Source organism: Erpetoichthys calabaricus, chromosome 6, assembly GCF_900747795.2.
Source record: "Erpetoichthys calabaricus chromosome 6, fErpCal1.3, whole genome shotgun sequence".
NCBI classification, from domain to species: Eukaryota; Metazoa; Chordata; class Cladistia; order Polypteriformes; family Polypteridae; genus Erpetoichthys; species Erpetoichthys calabaricus.
In genome coordinates, this window is record NC_041399.2 from 191,615,871 (window position 1) to 191,640,591 (window position 24,721).

At 38.5% G+C, this 24,721-nt stretch overlaps 1 protein-coding gene and 2 non-coding genes across 3 annotated transcripts in view; all 3 read right to left on the bottom strand.

The window, feature by feature from the left end:
• The window catches only part of gars1 (glycyl-tRNA synthetase 1), a 34,835-nt gene extending 16,039 nt beyond the window's left edge, over window positions 1–18,796 (bottom strand). The window contains exons 1-7 of the mRNA XM_051929134.1: window positions 18,523–18,796; window positions 8,898–8,999; window positions 7,973–8,075; window positions 7,034–7,175; window positions 5,444–5,532; window positions 804–880; window positions 154–299 (exon numbers count right to left, since the gene is read on the bottom strand). Coding sequence (XP_051785094.1) covers window positions 154–299; window positions 804–880; window positions 5,444–5,532; window positions 7,034–7,175; window positions 7,973–8,075; window positions 8,898–8,999; window positions 18,523–18,771 — 908 coding nt within the window. The 5' untranslated portion in view covers window positions 18,772–18,796. The remainder of the gene's footprint in view (window positions 1–153; window positions 300–803; window positions 881–5,443; window positions 5,533–7,033; window positions 7,176–7,972; window positions 8,076–8,897; window positions 9,000–18,522) is intronic.
• Window positions 8,144–8,280, bottom strand: LOC114654011 (small nucleolar RNA SNORA84). The gene has a single exon (XR_003716657.1). It is a non-coding gene; the product is annotated as a small nucleolar RNA SNORA84 (small nucleolar RNA).
• LOC114654012 (small nucleolar RNA SNORA84) lies at window positions 9,495–9,630 on the bottom strand. The gene has a single exon (XR_003716659.1). It is a non-coding gene; the product is annotated as a small nucleolar RNA SNORA84 (small nucleolar RNA).
• Window positions 18,797–24,721: the final 5,925 nt, after the last annotated feature.

Below are 24,721 nucleotides of genomic sequence, written 5' to 3' on the forward strand. Positions count from 1 at the left end.
CTGAACTTGTAACAAGATAAAAAACAGAAAGCACAGGTAAACTTGCAAATGCATACATATTCTAACATTTCAGAAAATGTTCCATATGCATAATGTATAGTTAAATCTTTTAAAAAGATAAACAAGACCAGATATTTCTCTTCTTCAGCTTACCCTGGAGTATTTCCACCTGGTCCAATAGATGTCTGAAACATGAGGTTGAATGACATTGGAGGGCTTAGTTCATTTCCAGTTATTGGAGATTTTACATTGTACCTTATAAAAAGATCTGCCAGTTGTTCCTGGTTATAGTTGTCCATCTATGGAGGGGAAAAGATGAATTATTAAATAAGGTAAAACTGCAAAAAGCCAAAACAAAACTTTGCAAATATAGTATGTTTTTAAATAAGTATGCATGCAGATAAGCAGTTCAACAGCTTATAGCCTTAAAAGTATGCTTTATCTCCAAAGTAAGATCCTTGGCCTCTGCCTTTCATTATTAAACATTGTGAGATGAATCAAAGCCATGAGAACTATTAAAAGTTTCTTTACGATACGAACCCAAACGCACTTTATAATGTAAAGGTGGGTTACATAATATCTAAAATCAGTAGAAACAGTAAGATTTTAGAATCAAAAGAGTAGAAGGTGTATTTTTTGTCCATTGAAATCTAACGATCTAAATTCCTGATCAGTGATTGGTCTCGTACTTGAACTCAAGTCCCTGGAGGTGTGTGGAAGCCGTGCTAAACCTAGAAGCATTATACTTGAGTAACTGTTTCGAAAACAAACCAAAAAAAAAAAGGTACATGCTTCAGTCATACCTGAGTGATAACTTGATCCATTTCTTCTTTTTTCTCAGCAGTGCATTTTTTATCAGACATCAGCTTTTGTAAATGAGCTTAAACAAAAATAAACAGGAAAAATCTATATAAAACAGGAGAATGCATGGTATAACATTATAAATGCCTACATTAAGCTTAAAAGATCAATGTTGTATGTAGCACACCATGCGAAACTCAGAATATTTTCCCTGTACCATTTAAATCATTCTCCCCACATTTGACAGTTTCTTCAGATGATTCTTTTTGTCTTCCTCAAAGAATCTTTCAGGTTGACTAGAATTTTTAAATCAGTCCATTTTGCATGGTTAGCCTGAGCTAGTGTGTGTCACCTTGAGCAGCTTACCGAGTTACACACATGTTGCTCATAAGGCTCTGGCAAATGGATGGAAGAAGAATGTTTGAATATATCAAAAATCCTATTTACTTCTTGGGCATTACTATTATTTTGGTGATAAACACTGACTGTTTGAATCACTTATTAAAACATTTACACTTAATAGTAACTCATAATAGTATGTAATACTCTATGAGCAAATGCTTGTTGGAATTTAACTGAAAATTTACAACTTGTGCAACAACCTTCCACACAATTGTGCTTGAATATTTTTTTGTCCAATATCAAGTCACGTTCATCGTCATAAGTACTTAGTACAATGAGATTCTTACTTTCATGTCTCTTCAGAACAATACAAATTGCAAATAAAAGTATACATTGCATGAAGCATATAAATAAACTATATATACATTAACCAGCCACATTATTAAAACCAATGAAATGCAAAGTGAATAACAATATCCACTTACAATGGTACCTGTCAAGGGGTGGGATATACTAGACAGCAAGTGAATAGTCAGTTCTTGATGGCGATGTGTTGGAAGCAGTAAAAATGGGCAACGCGTAAGGATGTGAGCGACTTTGACAAGGGCCAAATTGTGATGACCAGATGACTAGGTCAGAGAATCTCCAAAATGGCAGGTCTTATGGGGTGTTCTCGGTATGCATACGAAAAATTGTCCAAGAAAGGACAACCAGTAAACTGGCGACAGGGTCATGGGCACTCAAGGTTCACTGATGTGCATGAGGAGCAAAGGCCAGCCTGTCTGGTCCGATACCAAAGAATTTGCTTAAAGTTGGCCAGGAGAGAAAGGGGTTAGAACACACAGTGCATTCCAGTTTGCTGTGTATGGGGCTATGTCACCACAGAGTGGTCAGAGTGCCCACTCTCACCGCCGTCCACCATCAAAAGTGCCTACAATGGGCACGTGATTCATCAGAACTGTACCACAGAGCTGATCTGATGAATCATGCTTTCTTTTAGATCTTGTGGATGGCTGGGCGCATGTGTCGTTTACCTGGGAAAGAGATTGCAGCAGGCAGCACTGTGGGAAGAAGTCAATCCGGCGGAAACAATGTGACGCTCGGGGCAACGTTCTGCTGGGAAACCTTGGGTCTTGGCGTTCTTATGGGTGTTACTCCGACACATACCACCTACCTTATGATTACTGCAGACCATATCCACCTCTGTACGACAACGGTATTCCCGGATTGCAGTGGCCTCTTTCAGTAGTGCACGATGCACACTGCAAAAATTATTCAGGAATTTGAGGAACATGACAAGGTGCTGATTTGGCCTCTAATTTTCCTAGATCTCAATCTGACTGAGCATCTGTGGGATGTGCTGGAAAAACAAATCCAATTCATGGAGATGCCACTTCACAACTTACAGGACTTAAAGGATCCACTGCTAACACCTTGGTGCCACATACCACAGGAGAACTTCAGAGGTCTTATGCCTCAATGGGTCAGATCTGTTTTAGCAGCACGAGGGGAAACCTACACAATATTGCGCAGGTGGTTTAAATGTTGTGGCTGATTAGTGTATATTAAGGATGTTAAATTTTTAAAGTATGCAATTAAATTTCAAAGTTATAATGCATTAGTTATCACATTTGCCGCATGCATTGTGACAACCCTATCCAAAAACAAGGGTTATCAAACTGGCTCTGGCAAGGTTCACAATGGTTTTTTTTAAAAAATAATTTTACAGATTGTTTATTTAAAACTAGGAAATGTAAGGACAAACAGACGGGTAACTGAATATTTTTCAGCTGTAACATATCAATGCAGTTAGGTCTTCAACCTAACAATCACAAAGGTATCACAAACAGCATTCGGGTGGTACGCGAGGAAACAAAACAAAAACACACAATTCCAATACTTCGTCAAATATTCACAAAATATTTTGCCAGTGATATGGTAAAAAAATTTAAAAGGAATTGCATTATCATTAATAATAATAAAATAACTTGGATCTCCGCAAACAAGTACAGAGCAGAGTTGATGACTTCACTCACCAGCACACACCAATCTTCTATTTAACTCAGTTTGTTGAGACTGTAACCTTATTACCATGCTAAAATACAATGCCACATGTTTTCATTTTAAGTGTCAGCAAAAGTTTCCAAAGTTTCTAAAATGCCACAACATATCCATATGTCTTATTGCAATTGCAATACAAACAATCAAACGATTTCAAGGTGATATTTAAAGAAAAGTAAGTCATAGACAAATAAACATATTTAACCTAAACACTATGCAAAAGAAATGCATGCTGTGCCTTTGTACCCCCTTTTCATTTATGTGAGGCAAAGGCTTTCAGCATCCAGTCATATTCTGTTAATTCATGTCTTTACCAAATGTGCTTTGCTGAACTGCAAAACAAGTGAGTAAAGGACTGACAGAGAAAAAAGAACTCGCCACCAATCAGCTAAGAGCAAGTACCATAAATGTGAACATTTTAAATTACAAATGGCACACCTGCTCACATGCTTTAGAAACAGGATGCCCACTAAGGTATCCATACAGTACCACACCGCTTTACTTTCCAGTAAAATGTTTTTATTTCAAATAGTGACACACACCAACTTCTTCTTCTTCCGGCTGTTCCCGTTAGGGGTTGCCACAGCAGATCATCTTCTTCCATCTCTTTCTATCCTCTGCTTCTTGTTCTGTTACACCCATCACCTGCATGTCCTCTCTCACCACATCCATAAAACTTCTCTTAGCCCTTCCTCTTTTTCTCTTCCCTGGCAGCTCTATCCTTAACACCCTTCTCCCATTATACTCAGCATTTCTCCTCCGCATATGTCCAAACCAACGCAATCCCGCCTCTCTGACTTTCTCCCAACCATCCAACTTGAGCTGACCCTCTAATGTACTCATTTCTAATCCTATCCATCCTCGTCACACCCAGTGCAAATCTTAGCATCTTTAACTCTGTTAACAGTACAAATCAAGTCTACCTAATTAGCAATTCTGCAAAGAAAAAAATAATTATATACAGGTTTCCCCTGCTTTCCAAAACTAATCAGTTCCTGAAACCTCATAATTAATATTTCTTTAAATGGAAAAAAATGTAAGTGTTCCCCGGCCACAAATAATTTCCCAATTTTTTTCTCATATAACAGTAAAATACATGAAGTAACAGAAAAAGTTGAAGTTATTATTATATCAATATAACAACCCATAATACGGCACTTTCCCTTCAATAAATACTGTTTAGTAAGACGTTTTACCTACACTTTATCACTTCAAGCTTTTAAGTTCAAAGGAATGGCCTCTCCGTCTTTTCCAACATTTTCACAATCTCTCTTAGAACCACGATACTCAAGAAAATGTGCATAGTCACATGTGCAACACACAAGAGAAGTTGATTGAGCCATAGCACGTGAATGCAGCGGTATGAGCCATGAGAATGACCGAGACTATGATTGCACATCATCACCATCCAGCCCCTCCTCGAACATTTGGCCCTGATCTGTTCAGCAAGCTGCTGTGAGGTGTACTTAGGAAGACATCTAAGATGACTGGCTGATTGTAATACCAGCACCTGCCTGTACATTGTCACAGGCACGGTCTTCAAACTTTAAAAATTCAGTTTCCTCTTACAAAGCAGAATAAAGAAGAAGATTAAAAGACATTCTTTTTACACCTGAATTTTCATTAACAGGTTGTTCATAGGGCGGCATGGTGGCGCAGTGGTAGCACTGCTGCCTCGCAGTTAGGAGACCCAGGTTCACTTCCCAGGTCCTCCCTGCGTGGAGTTTGCATGTTCTCCCCGTGTCTGCGTGGGTTTCCTCCTGGTACTCCGGTTTCCTCCCACAGTCCAAAGACATGCAGGTTAGGTGCATTGGCAATTCTAAACTGTCCCTAGTGTGTGCGTGTGTGTGTGCCCTGCGGTGGGCTGGCACCCTGCCCGGGGTTTGTTTCCTGCCTTGTGCCCTGTGTTGGCTGGGATTGGCTCCAGCAGACCTCTGTGACCCTGTGGTTGGGATATAGCCGGTTGGATAATGGATGGATGGATGGAGGTTGTTCATAATTCATGTAAGTCCTGAAACATTCTACATTTTATGCTACTGCCAAGTTTAAGAAGTCAATGTTTATTTTAAACATAGGATAAAAAACAAACACACAATACTTCAACAGTAATAAAGTACTATTATGTTTGGGAAATTGGATGGCACTGTGGTTTCCTTTGAACGGCAGGAACTATATAAATAACATTCTTGCTTACACTAAAATTAAAAGGCTAAAAACACTTGGTGCTCATCTCACATACCTTTCAAAAGGTGATCTGCACGGAAACACTCTCCATTTTTTACATCTTTTACCATGTAATCTGCAAACTTATCCACGTGGCCGGAAGTCCTGAAGGGGGGAACAAAAAAAGTGACTAATCTTTTCTGTATTAGATTGCTCAATTGAAATCTACTGTTTTTCTGCTTACACATGATATTGCAGAAAAAGACAATGACTAATTTTTACTATGTTGTTAAGAGTATGCAAGTTTCATTCCTTAACAGGGAAAATAACAAAAGACATTACAGAGTTGAGTACCAATGCAATGAGCTTCCTCTTATTTTCATAAAGAATGTTTTTTACAATTTTAGCAAATGTCTTTACCTAGAAAAGATAAGTAAATAAGGAAAAAACTGAACATATATGCAGGTGAAAAATGCTTATATTACATTTTTTAGAAAAACAGTAACATGGCACACACACTTGGTAGTTTGTTAAAAGATAAAAGGTAAGATTTGTTTACAATTAGCTTTACCCCTCACTAGGCTGTAATGAGGTACACTGGGGACAAACTCACCATTTTAAACAGGAGCAATTATAGATGTTCTCAGGACTGGAATACAGCAAGAGCTTACTGGGGCAGCAGCCCAGGGCCCCCCAAAAAAGTGTTTATCACAGCTAATTTGTTGGGTTTGCCTGTAACACTGCTCACCGAATTATTTCCTGAAAATTAGCCTTGCAGTCAGCTCTGGCACACTTTTCCCCCAGCACCCCAAGATACTTTTCTAGGCTAGCGTGACTTGTATTGCACATTCTTGGGTGGTCCTGGGATAGATTGATCTGGTAAGGCCAACGTGATTGCTCCAAAACTTCACCACATGCTGAAAAACCTATGTTATCTTTAGATTCCTTGAAGCTCAAAACCTCTAGTCTACAAAAATAACAAAATTACATGCACACACATACAAACAAATATATATTTCTCTTTGGCACTCCATAACGCTTGTCTGGATCCAAAAAGAGTTCCCAATTATAAGTTAAGCCCAAAGTCAATTAACTAAAGTAATTTTCATGCAACTTAAGATTTGCCTGGAGAAATTATGTGTATGGAATACTAAGACATACCACAAGTTATATCATCACATGTTAAAAACTTGAAACACAAATATCTAAAATAATTCATGACACTGGTTAGAACAGCAAAAGTTACATGAGACTAGACCATTCTCGAATATCTTAGTTATCACAAGATATATCTTTATTTTAAAACTAAGCTAAACACATCAAACTATTGGATCTGCATTGATTTCAGCTCCTCTATTGAGCTCCTCTGACTCAATCAGTTAACTGAGACATCCTTTAACCTTCAACTGATCACTATCAAAGACACTACAAATAATTAAATCAGTATTTTCAAAAACAGAACATATTAAAAAGTTAACGCATTTTCAAAAATCTAAAATTGTTATTTAATCTATCAACATCAAATAGTGGATATTTATATTTACAGCTATCAACTGTAATGAAATCTAGTGGAAGCACACAAATTCTCTTAAGTATGTCTTCATTGCACGACTATTTTGAAAATGGAGGAAACACACAGAAGCACAAAGAGAGTAAGAATTCTTACTTAAGTACTGGCTCGGGTGTCAACATTGTGCAGTCAATTTCAAAAATCTGTTCCTCCTGAATAAAATGAGTTCTCCAAATCTGAATGATATTGTTTTTAAGAGCACAGCCCATTGGACCAAAATCATAAAGACCACTAACACCTGAAAAAGGAAAAAAAAAAAACAAACATTGCCAGTTTGGTGCCTTACAGTTTTGTTAGATTAATATGATAATAATACACATATTAAGATGAATATATACAGTATGATATATGGCCGGCCATTCATCCCGGCCAATACCCCCAGGCCGTCAGGTGCAGCCCTCCCTGCAGCATGGAGGTGCCCCGAATGCCAGCAGGGAATTATGGACATTGGAGTTTTCCTTTACAGCCCTGCTGGATACCACGGGGGCTGCTAGAAGGCGCTGCAGGGAAGAACAGCGACTATTTGCCCTACGCTCCGGAAGTATGTCAGAGTCACATGGACAAGAGGAATGATGTGCTTCCGGGATGAAGAAAAGGACTTTTTATCCGACCCGGAAGTGATAAGGAGTCACAAGGACTAAAAGAGCGAAACACTTCTGGGTCAAGGACTATAAAAGGACTGTGGGAAGTCCCAGACGTCGAGCTGAGCTGGGTGGAAGGGTGGCAACGCGTCTGGGAGAGTGGAGGATTGATTATTGTTATTGTATATGAGTATTGTGGAGAGGAGGGTGCTTTGTGCACGTATTTGTCCAAATAAAAATTATTACTGGACTTTTACCTGGTGTCTGGCGTGGTGTCCGAGGGTTCAAGGGAGTGATAGCGCCCCCTATCTGTCACAACAGATATATTATGACTGGACTGTTGCACTTAACAGACACTTCAGGTCTCAAATTGGAACACCGAAAAAAAATATATCTTTAATAATCTATTGGCTACTGCTTCATTAGGTAAAGGCAATGCCCAGATCTTACATACCTCCATAGATAGCAAAAGCCTGGTCATAAAAGAACCTTCGTTTAAGAGTGTCTTCCATCTTAATTCTATCCACTACATCATCTTTTGGTTGTAAAGCCAGCTCCTAAAGTGGTAAATTAAAGTAAATTAAAACAAACAAACAAAAACTACATTGCAGTGTTACAAATATGAACTTGTCCCTGTAACCGGGCTATGGAATCTTCTTAGTGAAAATGAGGACTCCATGCAAAAAATTACAGAGTTAATATGTGCCCTTTTATAAACCTGAGGCACTGCACAAACACAGCAGTCACCAGGAACCACAGGGCAAAACACTAAACATAAAACTACATAAAAAGTATAATTTACCATAAAAAAAAGTCACACAAGATACACACATGGCTAAGAAATATTAACATTATGGTGTTAAATATTGTAATAGTAACATAGTTGCTATAAGGCAATCTACAGTATATAAATAAAACTATAAGCTGTTTGTCTACATGCATCTATTTAGGTATTGGAAATCTATTAGGGAGTGCAAAAAGAAGGGCTCTCTCCTTCTCAGGTATGTTTTTTCCATTGATACAGTCATGTAATGAAAATTAATTCTGGAATTTACATTGAAATGAGGTAGTAAAAGGAGCCAATCTGTAATTATGGACAGTAACTGATGTGTTGTACAAAGTGTGTCTTGCTCAGTTGCAATCTTAATTTACATTTTCTCTGTACTTTTAGCTGGTTATACTTTATACCATCTTGGCTATAAGGGCATATAACTTACCACACTGGTATAGCAGCAACAAGCCACCAACCCAATCTCCCAATTATACTCTCAATGACATCTGCACCATTTCAAATTGATGTAACTTCATCAAGCAAATTTATCCTTAAGAAAACAGTGACATTAGACTGTTGTTTCTTTGAGAAGAGCGAAACATCACACCTTGGCCTCCAGGATTCTCTTCCGTGCTTTCAACTCAGCAACAGCTTTGCTCACTTCCACATCAGGTGCATTCTCTTCTTTCAGCTTGCGCACCAGGTCTCCCTTTGGGTAAGAAAAATAGTTTTTAGTTAGTTCAGGTTTCAAACAGCACACACACACAAACCCATCCATTCACTCCATTTTCTGAACCAACAACTGGAGGTGCCAGCACTGGGTGCAAGGCACAATAATCCCCTTGCTATACATAGCAAATCTAAATTTTATTATTGAACACCGACTCCAATGTCCATATATAAATATTACTAGTTCAATCCCTGCTCTAAACTAATTCAATCCCTGCTCTAAACTAATCTATATAAAAAAAGTTAGGAATGTTCATCTGCCTGTATTTCCAGGCCTCGCCCGTGAATGGCTGAACCGATTTGCATGAAATTTAGTATGTATATTCATCTTGGTCCCAGACACAGTAAAATCTACTTTTAAATGTCCCCAATCTTAGTTCTATCCACTATATCATCTTGTGGTTGCATAGCCAGATCCTAAAAATGGTAAATTAAACACACACAAAAAAACTGCACTTCGGTTTCACAAATATGAACTTGTCTCTGTAACCGGGCTATGGAATCTTCTTAATGATGAGGAGGACTCCATGCAAAAAATTACAGAGTTAATATGTGCCCATTTATAAACCTGAGGCACTGCACAACACAGCAGTCACCAGGAACCACAAGGCAAAATATAAAAACTCAACATAGCAAGTCTAAATTTTATTGATGAATATTAACTTAAATGTACATGTATAAACATTACTGGTTCAATCCCTCCCTTTAATGAGACCCTTTTCCCTCTTGTGCTATGTAATCTATACAAATAAAGTTAAGAATGTCTGTCAGTCTGTATGTCTGAGCATCACCTATGAATGATTCAACCAATTCACATGAAATCTGGTATGTACAGAAGGTCATCATAATTTCTGCATGACAAAAGACTTGTACACATATTTATCCATTCAGTATTTTTAATTTTCAAGTCAAAGTTATTTCTTCACAAACATGGTATACAGTGCATCCAGAAAGTATTCACAGCGCATCACTTTTTCCACATTTTGTTATGTTACAGCCTTATTCCAAAATGGATTAAATTCATTTTTTCCTCAGAATTCTACACACAACACCCCACAATGATAACGTGAAAAAAGTTTACTTGAGGTTTTTGCAAATTTATTAAAAATAAAAAAACTGAGAAATCACATGTACATAAGTATTCACAGCCTTTGCTCAATACTTTGTCGATGCACCTTTGGCAGCAATTACAGCCTCAAGTCTTTTTGAATATGATGCCACAAGCTTGGCACACCTATCCTTGGCCAGTTTCACCCATTCCTCTTTGCAGCACCTCTCAAGTTCCATCAGGTTGGATGGGAAGCGTCAGTGCACAGCCATTTTAAGATCTCTCCAGAGATGTTCAATCGGATTCAAGTCTGGGCTCTGGCTGGGCCACTCAAGGACATTCACACTCCTTTGATATCTTGGCTGTGTGCTTAGGGTTGTTGTTCTGCTGAAAGATGAACCGTCGCCCCAGTCTGAGGTCAAGAGCGCTCTGGAGCAGGTTTTCATCCAGGATGTCTCTGTACATTGCCGCAGTCATCTTTCACTTTATCCTGACTAGTCTCCCAGTCCCTGCCACTGAAAAACATCCCCACAGCATGATGCTGCCACCACCATGCTTCACTGTAGGGATGGTATTGGCCTGGTGATGAGCGGTGCCTGGTTTCCTCCAAACGTGACGCCTGGCATTCACACCAAAAAGTTCAATCTTTGTCTCATCAGACCAGAGAATTTTCTTTCTCATGGTCTGAGAGTCCTTCACGTGCCATCGGGTTCTTGGTCACCTCCCTGACTACGGCCCTTCTCCCCTGATCGCTCAGTTTAGATGGCCGGCCAGCTCTAGGAAGAGTCCTGGTGGTTTCGAACTTCCTCCACTTACGGATGATGGAGGCCACTATGCTCATTGGGACCTTCAAAGCAGCAGAATTTTTTCTCTAACATTTCCCAGATTTGTACCTCGAGACAATCCTGTCTTGGAGGTCTACAGACAATTCCTTTGACTTCATGCTTGGTTTGTGCTCTGACATGAACTGTCAACTGTGGGACCTTATATAGACAGGTGTGTGCCTTTCCAAATCATGTCCAATCAACTGAATTTACCACAGGTGGACTCCAATTAAGCTGCAGAAACATCTCAAGGATGATCAGGGGAAGCAGGATGCACCTGAGGTCAATTTTGAGCTTCATGGCAAAGGCTGTGAATACTTATGTACATGTGCTTTCTCAATTTTTTTATTTTTAATAAATTTGCAAAAATCTCAAGTAAACTTTTTTCACGTTGTCATTATGGGGTGTTGCGTGTAGAATTCTGAGGAAAAAAATGAATTTAATCCATTTTGGAATAAGGCTGTAACATAAGAAAATGTGGAAAAAGTGATGCGCTGTGAATACTTTCCGGATGCACTGTATATGCATTTGCCATATAAAATTGTGTTCTACAGTTAAGCTTTTTTTTTTTTTAATTTTTAAAAATATCTTGACCTCACTGGTGCTTTACAATATAGGCTAATGGGGCATCACTGGAAAATAAATGCATAAAATCTTTCCAATGAAGCAACAAAAGTTTTGATACAAGAAAATATATCTTCCTATGCATGTCTGTGACAACGAAAGAGATCTGTAAATAATAATTTTATCACATATTCCTGGTAATGGTTTTCTCATGGCAACGATATGTTTTCTATTTGCTTGTGCGTGTTCTCACATAAATATGGAAGTAAATCAAAACAAAACCAATCACAAAAGTTAATGTTATTTTGAGGTTTTAAGAGGAAATCACACCCCCTGGATGAAAGATTACTGTGGAAGAAGACAAATACAAAAATCACATGTATAAACTTTTTTATAATGCGTGTGTAACTGAAAGACAAAGATCAATACTCGACAACTTGGGAAGTTTTTACACTTTTATTCTCTGTGATACCCCATGCTCCAGTAGCCTCTATTGTAAAGTGATGGTAAGGGCAAATTTTTTTTTTTTTTAAATATATTGAAAATGTTTAACTGTAGAGCACAAGTTTGCAAGACAAACACTTATATGCCAGTTTGTGAAGAAATACTTGAAAATACTGAACTTGCTCTTTTAAAATGCTTAATTTTACAACCTGATCTGAACTGTCCACATATTAATGGGACGATAAACTATACCAATACTGGTAAACACATTACAAATTACACAAAAATACAATAATAATAATAATAATGTGTGTGTGTGTGTGTATAAATGCGAGATGGTGAATGGCACCAGCAAGTACAAACTTTCATGAAAAGCAGTACACCCTTGATATATCAGCTTGAAAAATGTACATGGAATGAATTTCCAACCATGTGCATGAACAGTTTTCATTTTAAATTATATAAGAGCTTTTATGGCATAAAAACAAGTGTTCAAATGACATATCTGTAACAAAAAGACCTGTAAACAAAGAGTAAGGAGCGGACAGCATCTATTCTACAGTAACCACCCCAGCCCACACCCCCCTCAAAAATATACAAAACCCAGCATTTATTTTTTTAGAAGACACTAGGGTAATACCTAAGGCCTGTAAGCTAGTCAATATTTCAACAATCTGTGATAAAAGGAGAATGAGTAAACTCTAAAATATAACAGGAGACTTAACTTAGCATTGCCTGCAAACAAAAAAATTATAAAATGATTAAGTAGGAAGCTAGCTGCTTAGTTTAACGTAAGGGATGGTCAGCTCAGGTTTATGGTGGTTTTAAAAATGCATTTGAATTTTATGTGGAAGAAAGAGTGTTTAGAAAGTGAACAGAAGAACAAATTATATTACATACTTTTATTAAACAAAAAAAGGAGACTGACAATTAGTTACACAACAAGCAGCCAAGATTCAGGATTTAATTTGCGAGTGGATGCAAGACTACGGTTTAACATTAGGGGAAAATGGTTATAGCATAAGAATCTTTTTCTACATAATGAGGTGTCAAATACAGTGCCCTACAGGTATTAGCACTTGGGAAAATTTACTTAAAATTATTCTAAATAAAAATATATTTTTCTTTTATCTGCAAATGACACAAACTTAGAAAGGTAGCTGTATACTAATGAATCAGCTAAATCACTGGAGACTGACCTACACAAAATTCTCTTACTTTTTACTCTTCACCTTGGTGAAAAAGTCGGTAGGTCTAAAAAAAGAATTAGATCTACACTGAACTGGCCATAAAACTAAAACAAGCAATGTGGATGCTCATAGGTGTGACTTATAAAGTGGCACTGGGCTAATTGTCTTAGAGTCCTATAATCCTGGAGTCATGATAGAGATAGCATTGACCAACAATTCTTATTGTGTCCATGCCAAAAGCAGGCAGAAAACACAAAATCCACATCTGCTCAGTGTACAACGTTAAAGAGTTTTTCAAAAGAGAAGCACACTATAGACAACTTTTTAGCGAGCCAGAAACAAACAAAAGATGTTTTCAATAAAAAAAAATATTAAACAACAGAAGATGATTTTTTAACATGTTTGAACACAAGTTTTAATATGAGCTATTTGGGAGACATTTAATTGTTAAATTTTGAATTAAAGCAATCCTAAGCAATGCAGTCACAGCCTAGAGGTACATTCATATTGTGTACTTCATTTTATTGTGCTGCATCTTCTTCTCCCATGGTATTCGGCTTGTTGGTAGTGTTGTGGTTGTTTTATGAAAAATGAAAAACCACAAACATGATTTTCAAACAAAGATCTACATCGACCTTGTCATTATTCCAAACTGCATGAATACTCTTTATAAACCAAAAATGAAAAGAAAAAATGGCCAACAGTACCATTCAACAAGTATTCAAAACAGCTGCTGCATTGCGTATTGAAGACCAGGCACTTCAAACGTGCTTGAGTTTGTAATGCTTTGTTTAAATAAAAGCTTTACTGCAGTCCTCTGCTGCTGAATATCTTGAAACCAAAAATGAAGTTAATGGTATTTACTGGAAATGATATATATGTGCATGTGTAGTTCTGGAAAAATGTGCTGTGTATACACTATACAAATACAAAGCACTGCTAAAGTGAGAAAAGGGTTAAATGTTCCTCAGCGTTCCCTGGCATCATTTTCCTGTTGTGGTGAGTGACAGGTGCATAGCCAGCACTCTTCAAAACACACCACCTGCCAGGCCTTTAACAACAGGTAATAACTTACACCTTAAAAAGGACAACATGCAGGTGATACACGATTATACAAATTAACATTCCCACTTCAGTGTGTTCCTAAGAAAAAGGACAATGAAGATGGTGACTGCCTTTCAAAAGGCATTAAGTGCAGAGTGGTAAATGCAAAGGCGGTGCATTTTAAAAAGACACTGCAAACAATTGTTTGCTTTTTTCTTCTCCCCGCTTAGAATTCAAAGCAGATACCTTGAATTGATTTATCAATATTTTATACCCTTCTCCACTTTACTGCCAAATATTAGACTCAGAAAATGAATCAAATTAGATACAATTCACTGGACTAACAAGCAAAACCCAAGAAGCCCAAGATCCAGCCTGTGAGTGATGTCATCAAGCACAAAACATTGCAAGCAGGGCTGTGGTGTCAGAAGCAATTATTAGCTCACAGAAATGAGAGTTAGTAAAAATGGACAGACTCTGACTAAATGTAAATTGTAATATAATGTGTTAAAATTTCCAATTTCACTTATACTAATTCAATTAAACTATTTTTTTTCTAGCCTGTTGATATAAATACAGCCTCTCTTTTTTTCTAAGCATTACCTAATAAGTAATATAAAAAAACCACAGTGGCATTGCTTCAGCATTGAAACTCAAATTTTAACAGGTTAGGATGCTAAAAAGTAACCGAATGATTCTCAATGGCCTTCTTGAAATGCTTTGTATCTTTTATGTTGTGTGCTTTTAACCAATATAGTAAATATATTAGTCTAATTACAAACAGGGGAGTATGAGTTGGTGTACCATAAATTAAGGAGTCAGTGTTATCATAAACTGAGGAGTTGGAGTCGAAAGTTTTGCGTACCTACTCCACAGTGCGGACTGCAGGGTCACATTTCATGAATGTTATATTCTCAGGCCATTTTTGGCAAAAATATATTTATATGTCTCAGACTAGCCAAAGTACCTTGTGCTGCCAGTATGAATAAACACAGAAACACTTTGTTTTGGAAATTCAACATGGATAAACAATATCCACAATGAGGCAAAAAGAAATACTCTTAAGACAAAAGCTGTAATTCTGCAAGACAATTGCAATTAAATGTACACACCCAAAACTGGGAGAAGGTGAAGTACTAAAAACAGAAACCTAGTTTCTTAAAAAAACCCATTTATATTTGCCAGTTCACTTATGAACCTGTTCCATGGAAAAATGTTCCAACGTCATTAAACTGCGCAAAAAAGGGTTAAGCACCATCATCAGCTGCTGTGGATCAAAACAAGCATGAAGCCTTTGTCTCCTGAGATCACGCTGCTGAACTCAGCACTGTACATTCAGTTAGCTCATCAACATAAATGTAGTGATTTCTAAGATACTGAGATAGACTGTTTCAACCTGGAGAAGGAATAATGCAATCTCCCAAGCTGTTGCCTCAAGAAATTTCTCTTTGTAGGCACTTCCACCATTTTGTACCTGTAGCTGATGGATGCATGTGCAAGGCAAACACATGTGCAGGGTAAACAAGCGCATCGGACATGCTCAGACTAAGATATCCTTAAATGCAACCTGGTTAAATGGTTTACGTGGTCACGTAACCAGAGAAATCTACTTGTGTTAACCAATATCCCAGTTTCTCTAACTGGAATAAGGGTTTGCATGGCATTTTTTAAACTGGGTTTCTGTAAATAACTGGGATATTAAAGTGCATGTAACTGCACTTAACAAAACTGTTATCCAGAGTAGTTAAAAGAAAATGCTATAACTATCTGTGGTCTTTAAAATCATGCTTTGAACTGCAGTCCTCCATCTGTCAAAATGCACTGCTGCTGCCTGATAATTGTAGTCACTGTGTCTGTGTGGGTTTTTGGGTTGCCCCCATCCTGTTATAACCCCTCTCCCAGATATGACATATAGCCCATATTTAACGTCACAAGGCACATGCAAAATTTTGTGAAAATCGGTTCAGGCATTTTTGAGCGATTAGCAAACAAAAAAACAGATTATGATTTTATTTATATAGATTCTCTTAAATCTAAAATGTTGTAATATCAGATAGCAAAACATTGTGTTACTATGATCTGACCACAAGGGAATGCTGCTGAGCTCCCAATCCCAGAAACAATTATACCCAACACAGACATGGGTTCAAATAAAGGTTGTTTATTTACATAGTTCCTTCATTAATCAGACTGTCACAGCCCAAAGTATAATTACCTCAACTAAAGTTTCGTTTCTTTCACTCTTCCGGTGAGTTTCATCCACTGTCCTCCTGACTCTGACTACTCTTAAATGAGGTGAGATGGCTCCTTTTGTGTTGGACCCAAGATCACTTCCTATGTCACGATACAGTTCAACAGAAGCACTTACTAGTCATGCAGAAGTTCCTCAAAGTATGGAGACCTTCTTCTGACAGCACCCTGGGATCCAAAAGGGGTTGCCCTTCTGAAAGAGTAGCAGAGCCACCTTTCGCACTGGGGGATAAACTGTCTCCAATAACCCATCTACCCCCTATTCATCCATTAAATGATCACCCCGACTGGGAAAGGAACCTAGAGCCATCCCAGCCAGATTTCATCTCCACTTATCTAGTCCATCGACTCTCCAGAGGCATCAATCACTCTCCATTCCAGTCAGGATACCAGTCCAGCATTTACAGTAAGGACTGGAATAGTTTGTGATACCATATACCCACTACATACATGAGGACCAATTCTGCACAACTGGAAGAATACTAACCCACCTTCTATAAAGGCCATGCAAAAATTTACAATTTGCCCTTGTGGATTAATATAGCGTACCAAATAACAAATATAACTCGGTGGGAAACTGATGTTCTACATTACCTCAACCAGAAAAAACAATCACATTCTTTTCACAAGGATCTGTTAAGAATGTGCAAGAATTCATTAATGAAACTGTAAAGTAAGCACATCAAACTTATGCTGAACCTTTTTGTGTATCTTTTTTGTTCAATACAATACGCCACTTTAGATGGGCTCTTTTTTCATACAGCTACCCCAGTCTGTTGCTTTTATATTGTATCGTTTTGTTTTTAAAATACATTTAAAAATACAAACTGAAACTGTAATAAACGAGATGTAACGAAACTATTAGTATAATACCACTCCTAACCTCAAAAAAAAACAATTGTTCCAGTAATACTAGTTGATCAACCAAAGACAAATAAACAGAAGTTAATCAAACAAGACAAAATTCAAAACCGAAAGTTTCTGTAATATAACTCCTGCATGAAACAGTAGGCTAGTCGGTAAATGCCCGTCTGCTGCTTGCTTGATGCGAAGTACTACAAGGGGTGCGGCTGGTACACAAAACGAAGATCAAGGTAAGGAAAACACGAGTGGTGTGTGTGCTCCTTTAAGAAGCAAACATATGTCAAACTCTTTTTGACAGTTCTACACGATCAGCGCACGGACTAGTGCTCCTGGCGTAGTACTGAGTGCGAACCACACACGTGGCATAAAGGGAGGAACCCACACCCAAAAGTGGGATTTCATACACTTCAACATAACCAGCAACAACAGTAAAAAAAAACCGGCCCATTCCACATGGACGGTCAAGCAGTTGTACTGCAAAGTAGAGGAAGTGACCAATGTCGGCTTACAGATCCTACTCATATCGGACGTGGCGCGACTAATAGATAAATCAAAACAATTCACTCCCTTCGGAAAAATGAGACAGACGTTTTTAATAAAAGACAATGGATGAAGGGTTGACACCCTTTTTGTAATCTTCAGCTGTGATGCAACTGCAGCTCAATATTGCAAATTCAACAAACAAAACGAATTACGAAAAGGGGAAAACCAACAGTCTCTCAGAATTGAGAAAAGAATAAGCGACCAACAAGAATCCGGTTCTAAATTGGTTGGTTGCTTTTACGTTTTACCATGAAATGTGACCAACATTAACGGCGCGACAAGCAAACTCAAGTCCAAGTACAGCGTCAAGCACAGACCAGCATAACGGAAGCGAACAGACTGACACATACTTTTGGAGGGTTTTTTTTTTTTATAATCATAGTTGTCGAATACATTATCATCAAATGCACAGATTTTGGAGTTTTCCAATGCAACACTACTGAAAACAAGAAAAACGCTAAAATGAGGTTAAAAAAATATCACCTTTAAGGTCATCAAGCTCATTTTGGACAAAAACCGGATGGATAGTGACAGGCAAACTCGCGCAGGACCGAACAATTCAGTTCCGCTTTACCCAAGAATGACAAAGCTAAGAGTCCATAGTAGCAGTCGAGGTATCTAGTGTGTCACGGCCCATTGGAACGAAATTGGACAGCTACGCGCAACCTGGGATGCCAGTTCTAATTCAATTTCATTCCATCACTCTACCCGAACATCACTCGTTGTTCCCACCTGCTCTCGCACCGCCTGCCGGAGAGGGGCCAGCACCTCCTCGATACATCCGTCCATTTGCAGTTCTTTTCTTCCGACCTTCCTGCTCGTCCGGGAAGAAGTACCAGCTGCTGCTCTCCCCGCCGCCGCCAAGGAGGAAAGAGTGGCTGCTTGGGCGAGCGGTTCAGTGCCACACACAGGGGTTAAAGGGAAAGCGCGAGGTTTGAGGAAACAAACCCGGAGGAGAGCAGCTGCACTTCTCTGTAGCATGAGCCGAAAAGACCAGGAGGAGGCGGAGAAAGCGGCGCGCCGACTACACCACGACGACAATGACAAGCCGCGGAGGTGTGGCCTTGTAGAATGATGAAATCGCATCAGATGAGTAAATAGATGGCGCCTTCCACAGCGACACTTTCACCATCATAAGAAAGTAGCGGCGATTCAAGAAAGTACATTCGTCACTTTGGAAGTCCTCTTTGTGAAATACAGGTGCTGGTCATAAAATTAGAATATCATGACAAAGTTGATTTATTTCAGTAATTCCATTCAAAAAGTGAAACTTGTATATTAGATTCATTCATTACACATAGATTGATGTATTTCAAATGTTTATTTCTTTTAATGTTGATGATTATAACTGACAACTAATGAAAGTCCCAAATTCAGTATCTCGGAAAATTAGAATATTGTGAAAAGGTTCAATATTGAAGACACCTGGTGCCACACTCTAATCAGCTAATTAACTCAAAACACCTGCAAAAGCCTTTAAATGGTCTCTCAGTCTAGTTCTGTAGGCTACACAATCATGAGGAAGACTGCTGACTTGACAGTTGTCCAAAAGACGACTATTGACACCTTGCACAAGGAGGGCAAGACACAAAAGGTCATTGCTAAAGAGGCTGGCTGTTCACAGAGCTCTGTGTCCAAGCACATTAATAGAGAGGCGAAGGGAAGGACAAGATGTGGTAGAAAAAAGTGCACAAGCAATAGGGATAACCGCACCCTGGAGAGGATTGTGAAACAAAACCCATTCAAAAATGTGGGGGAGATTCACAAAGAGTGGACTGCAGCTGGAGTCAGTGCTTCAAGAACCACCACGCATAGACGTATGCAAGACATGGGTTTCAGCTGTCGCATTCCTTGTGTCAAGCCACTCTTGAACAAGAGACAGCATCAGAAGCGTCTCGCCTGGGCTAAAGACAAAAACGACTGGACTGCTGCTGAGTGGTCCAAAGTTATGTTCTCTGATGAAAGTAAATTTTGCATTTCCTTTGGAAATCAAGGTCCCAGAGTCTGGAGGAAGAGAGGAGAGGCACAGAATCCACGTTGCGTGAGGTCCAGTGTAAAGTTTCCACAGTCAGTGATGGTTTGGGGTGCCATGACATCTGCTGGTGTTGGTCCATTGTGTTTTCTGAGGTCCAAGGTCAACGCAGCCGTCTACCAGGAAGTTTTAGAGCACTTCATGCTTCCTGCTGCTGACGAACTTTATGGAGATGCAGATTTCATTTTCCAACAGGACCTGGCACCTGCACACAGTGCCAAAGCTACCAGTACCTGGTTTAAGGACCATGGTATCCCTGTTCTTGATTGGCCAGCAAACTCGCTTGACCTTAACCCCATAGAAAATCTATGGGGTATTGTGAAGAGGAAGATGCAATACGCCAGACACAACAATTCAGAAGAGCTGAAGGCCACTATCAGAGCAACATGGGCTCTCATAACACCTGAGCAGTGCCACAGACTGATCGACTCCATGCCACGCCACATTGCTGCAGTAATCCAGGCCAAAGGAGCCCCAACTAAATATTGAGTGCTGTACATGCTCATACTTTTCATGTTCATATCTTTCAGTTGGCCAACATTTCTAAAAATCCTTTTTTGCATTGGTCTTAATTGATATTCTAATTTTCCAAGATACTGAATTTGGGACTTTCATTAGTTGTCAGTTATAATCATCAACATTAAAAGAAATAAACATTTGAAATACATCAGTCTGTGTGTAATGAATGAATCTAATATACAAGTTTCACTTTTTGAATGGAATTACTGAAATAAATCAACTTTGTCATGATATTCTAATTTTATGACCAGCACCTGTATTTGACATTTGTTCCGTAGTAGTCGGAGAAGATGCTGCATCAACATGGCTAATGGGAGTTTCTCAGTAAATTGAAAAATTTGCTAAAGATCAGCCACATATACCTGTATGCATTTGCTGTTTTGGACTGTTGTACTGATTGTTTTGTGTATTCCATACACTTTTTTGCGCTGTGAAGCTCATTTTGATTCAGAATGCTATTGGCAATTATTGATTTGCATTACCTTTCTGCAGAGGCGTAGCTAGGGTTTTCAGCGCCCAGGGACAAATAAAGATTTCGCGCCCCCTCCTGTTTGCCAAAATGCAATGGGGAAGGGAAAGAAACATCAATTTGGCGCCCCCTGGATGCTGCGCCCGTGGACAGATGTCCCCGCTTGCCTCCCCCTATCTACGCCACTGCCTTTCTGGTGAAAATCAGCTTGCATTTAAGTTCAGCAATATCAGAGCACGTCCACTGTTTACTTAAAACGGAACTGTCAATTATGTCAATAACACGTAATTTTCCATTTACCTCTATATAATTACTGAAATTTGCAGGTATTGCCTTCAAACCAGTGATTATTAAATGCCATTGAGCTCCAGTTTGTCGATAACGCTGATTATCACCGTCTCTCTACTACAGACACATGTAATAAGACAAAATATACTCAACATCAATAACTTGAACATCATCCACCTGTAAGCCCCTAATATCCATGTCTTTATTTGTACTGCAGTAGCCGGAGATGACACAGCCTGAACATATCCAATGGGAATTGCTCAGTAAATTGGAAGATTTATTAAAAAACAAATATTAGTACTGTATTTATTTTATATTTTGAACAGTTGTACTGATTATTTTATATATTTTATTCTTTATTATACACTTTGGGCGGCACGGTGGCGCAGTGGTAGTGCTGCTGGCTCGCAGTTAGGAGACCTGGGTTCGCTTCCTGGGTCCTCCCTGCGTGGAGTTTGCATGTTCTCCCCGTGTCTGCGTGGGTTTCCTCTGGGTGCTCCGGTTTCTTCCCACAGTCCAAAGACATGCAGGTTAGGTGCATTGGCGATCCTAAATTGTCCCTAGTGTGTGCTTGGTGGGTGTGTGTGTGTTTCCTGCCTTGCACCCTGTGCTGGCTGGGATTGCCTCCAGCAGACCCCCGTGACCCTGTAGTTAGGATATAGCGGGTTGGATAATGGATGGATGGATGGACTATCACAGAGGTGTGTGAACCTTCAGTGCTGCATAAATTGTTTTGTAGGTCTCTCCAGATCTGTGCCATGACACAATCCTGTCTAAAAGCTCTGAAGGTAGTTTCTTCAACCTCATGGCTTGGTTTTTGCTCTGATACACATTGTCAAATGTGGCACCACCTTATATACTGTACATAGGTGTGAATCTTTACTAGACATGTCCAATCATTGACCACAGGTGGACTCGAAACAAAGTGTAGAAACATCTCAACGATGAGCAATAGAATGGGATGCAACTGAAACAAATTTCAAGTGTCATGGCAAAGGGTCTGAATTAAGTCAATATGATATTTTAGTTATTCATGTTTTGCATTTTTGCAAAAATTTATACAACCTTGTTTTTCCCTTGTGATTCTGGGATATTGACTATTACTTGATGTAGGAAAAAAATAATTTAAATGAATGTAGCATAATGCTGCAACACAGCAAAATGTGAAAAAAGTCAATTTGTCTACATACTTTCTGAATTGACTGTACTTATAATAACATATATAACATACACAACATCAATAACATGAATGTTTTCCATCCTTAAGCCTCTGATGTCTTATTGTTTCAATTGACCAATTTGTGTTACTTGTTGTTCCTTTTAAGTTTTCACTTTCTCCCAGTGCAAACATGTCAAGAGTATATAATAGGTTTGCTATTTATATTATGAAACAAAAAGCAAAAAAGAAAAGAAGCCGTATTGCTTAAGAATATCTGTAAGCTATTTTGGAGTTATCTATATAACACTGATTCTGAGTAGTAATAATAATGCTTCATACTGAGTAGTTCTGAGCTTTTTCAGGTAAGGAAGACAAAAATTTTGAGGTAAAGCTTGTAGTTATTAATCATGGCAACTGAGTGGTTATGTGTTGCATGTAGATTAGCACATGCAAGTAATAATTTAATTGCACAAGTGACAATAATACACATATAAACCTTCAAATCTGTTGTTGACATAAGGCAGAATTTATGCATGGATTCATGCAGTTTATACCAAATTCTGACTCTTCAAACAGAAACTAAAATTTGTCAGACCAGACACAATGCTTCCAATATTCAGTCATCCAGTTTTCATGATTACATGCCAACTGCAGCCTCACCTCCCCATTCTTAGATAACAGAAGTGGTTGCTGTTGTGCTGCTACAGCACATTGTGCATTTAGTGGTGCTGTTCTGTGCATGACTATTTTAAAGTTCTATTATTTGAGTATTTGTGACTTTTCTATTAGCTTGAACAAATTTGTCCATTTTCTTTGTTCTCTTTCATTAATCAGATATTTTTGTCCACAGAACTTCCAGTCACTGGTTGTTTTTGTCAATTGGACTCGTCTCAGTTCTGTCTAGACTTTACAGTGTGTTAAAATGCCAGAAGAGTAGTTGTTTCTGAGATGATTTAAGATACATGTATTTTATTTTCCCAGCATTTTTCAAATACACTTTGTGTTGTTTTACTCAGGTTTTTCTGAATTGTCTCTTTACGTACTTACTTTCGTCCTTCTTCTAGACACCCTTCTCCAATGAACATTTTTTTTTCTTTTAATGCTCACGGAGTCCTGAATGAGGCACATTACCTGCATTGTGAAGGAGCATCAGTTACGGCACTACGGCAATGTGGCACGACTCCTCGAGGGTGATCCGGCTCGTAGGATCCTCGTTGTTGAGGACTCGAGCGGCTGGATCAGGCCAAATGGATGCTTATGTAACACCTGGTTGCGGTAGATACATGGTCATTTCTGGAGAGTGGGACTGGACCATGTGTCTGGCTGGGGGGTTGTCAATTGGGATTCTGAGCTGTTTTGTCATTTGGAGGGTGCACCAACACACTGTACCAGTGCATGCTCCCTTACCTGACCTGACCATAAAATTTTCTCTGGATTCTTCAAGACACAGGCTCTTCAAATGTACTGTTTTCTTCACCTTGCCTTTAATGTTTTTTTTTTCCACTTTCTTGTTTTATTTAATTTAATAATGACATGAATCGATCTGACATCTATTTTTGGGCAGACTCAACAGTTTTGAATTGTACTAAATCAAAAACCTGTCATGATTGCAAGGTACCTTTTTGCCACCAAGCAATTTTCACATTGTATTACAAACATATCCCAGTTGCTTTAAATTTATATTTTGCCTGAACAATTTAGCCACAACTTCTCCTCTGTTACTGTTATTCCACTTTTGAGACAGTAACTGCCATTTTCTTTTGCTGAGAGCCAGGGTTAACTTTTATAGGCTGCATTGAGATTAAAAATGAAAACAGGATCCTGTTTTGTTAGTGCAACTCTTAGCCCTCAGTTTCTTTAACCCAACAGGGCCAGGCCCTGGCTTATTAAGTTTCTAGTAGCCGTCTCCACCACAGTATCTCAAGTGCACAGGTTCTTGTTCTTTCACAGTAAATCCTGTTACATGAATCTTTATTTTTGTGGTAGTACTTTCATTAGTAGAAGTAGTGCTAGCAGAATTCTCAAATAAAATGAAATTTCACCTGTTTTCCTACAAATACATCTACTGTAGTACTTAAATCCCATATCATTCACATATGAGTTTAAATAACATTTAAATTAAATAAACTGCTCTCTATTAGATGCTAAGGCAAACTTTCACATTATTAAGTCAACTAAACATGTATATATGAACACCACAAAATATTCTGCTTTAATTAAGACATAATCAAACATAAATATACCTGTATATCCACGGTACATGTATTGATTTGAACACACCCACATATGTTCATATTTTTGATAGATATTGAAGTCAATTTTTTATCAGGATACCATTCAATTGATTTAAAATGCAGCCAGAACATGTTTCTAATGGCTGTTACCGCATGAAATGTCAGATTTAATTTATCATTCACATAAGACTACAAAGTCCTATTTTCAGCAGCCATTCCTTCAGTGTCCT